This window comes from Sinocyclocheilus grahami, unplaced genomic scaffold (assembly GCF_001515645.1).
Source record: "Sinocyclocheilus grahami isolate Dianchi unplaced genomic scaffold, SAMN03320097.WGS_v1.1 scaffold1171.1, whole genome shotgun sequence".
Classification (NCBI taxonomy): Eukaryota; Metazoa; Chordata; class Actinopteri; order Cypriniformes; family Cyprinidae; genus Sinocyclocheilus; species Sinocyclocheilus grahami.
In genome coordinates, this window is record NW_015506350.1 from 27,411 (window position 1) to 28,771 (window position 1,361).

Below are 1,361 nucleotides of genomic sequence, written 5' to 3' on the forward strand. Positions count from 1 at the left end.
TATAATGTTACAAAACATTTCTATTTGAAATAAATGCTGTTCTTTAGAACTTTGTTCATCAATTTAATGCATCATAATGCATCTAACAATAGCTTGCCAATAACTCATGGCAGGAGAAACAGAAACAAAACTAAATGTACGTGCATGTGTAATATTAAAGCATTAGAAAGAAATACCTAGTCTGTATATACAAAGATCTCTGAACTCGAAAGTGATCTGATATCACTGAACAAATGTTAAATTCACACAGCACTCGGCGATGCATGCGTTTGTTTGAGCTCACAGATACAGAAAGAATGAATCGACACGTACTTAGAGTCAGGTGTGTGGTTACACAGCCGAAGATGAAGGCCGTGAGGAAAGACAGCGAGATGATGAAGGTGTAGAAGAAGCGGTAGTTTCGTTTCCCCACACAGTTGCCGACCCAGGGGCAGTGATGATCGAAGCGCTCTGTCAAACACACACGACAGCGGGCCGTCACACGGCTCGTGATTTATCACAGCAGGAATTAAAAAGTCTGCTGGCTTAAGAACAAGTGAGAACGTCAGAGATTAAACCAAAACACAAACAGGCTTCATAAACCTAACACTATAAATAACACCGCTAAATCTGAGAAAGAGCACGTCCTACGTCTATTCACAAGCAGAAGAGTGTGAAACTGCACACAATAAATATATTGGCAATTAAAATTGAGTGTTAAGGCTAACTAAATTACAGAATGTAAAGGTAAGTCAACTAAAAATTGTTTTTTACTGTTTGTGTAAGACAGACCTACTGTGAGCTACAATGGTTGTTAATCGATGGTATATGCATTTAACCTGTTTATGTGCATCATTTCAACTTTGAAATGATCAATTCACTCTTAACTAGTAGCTGATCGCGTCGCAATATAAAATGTGATTAAAAAAACAAAAACACTTGTTTTCTGTGCTTTTTTGTAGGGCTACAGAATTTGGCCAGAAATGTGATTATAAAATAATCATAATAATCATCTATTACTACTACTAAACAAAAATAAAAAATATAAAAAATGATACTAAAAATAAAATATGAAATATTACTATTGGGATATTATAATGATATAATTATTTACATTAATGTAAAATTACAAGACTAATATTTGTGGCTGTCTTCATTTTCAAATGTTAAACCATCAAGCATTTATTTTGATGGAAAATAGCATGAAGCCTCTTTTGCTGATAAGCTCTTCTCATTACAAGTATAGGAAGATGGCTGGCACGTTGCAGCCGTAACGTACAATGCACGTTAAAACGACCCAAAGTCAAGAGCAGATGCAGAGATGAGTTTGTGTGGGTAGCAGCATTTACTGTGAACCGAGCTGCTGAAAACACTGAGGAATG

At 35.7% G+C, this 1,361-nt stretch overlaps 1 protein-coding gene across 1 annotated transcript in view; it reads right to left on the reverse strand.

Annotated features, from left to right (window-relative positions):
• LOC107567582 (palmitoyltransferase ZDHHC18-like) overlaps nucleotides 1–1,361 on the reverse strand; it is a 15,314-nt gene that overhangs the window by 3,177 nt on the left and 10,776 nt on the right. The window contains exon 5 of the mRNA XM_016253279.1: nucleotides 313–450. Coding sequence (XP_016108765.1) covers nucleotides 313–450 — 138 coding nt within the window. The remainder of the gene's footprint in view (nucleotides 1–312; nucleotides 451–1,361) is intronic.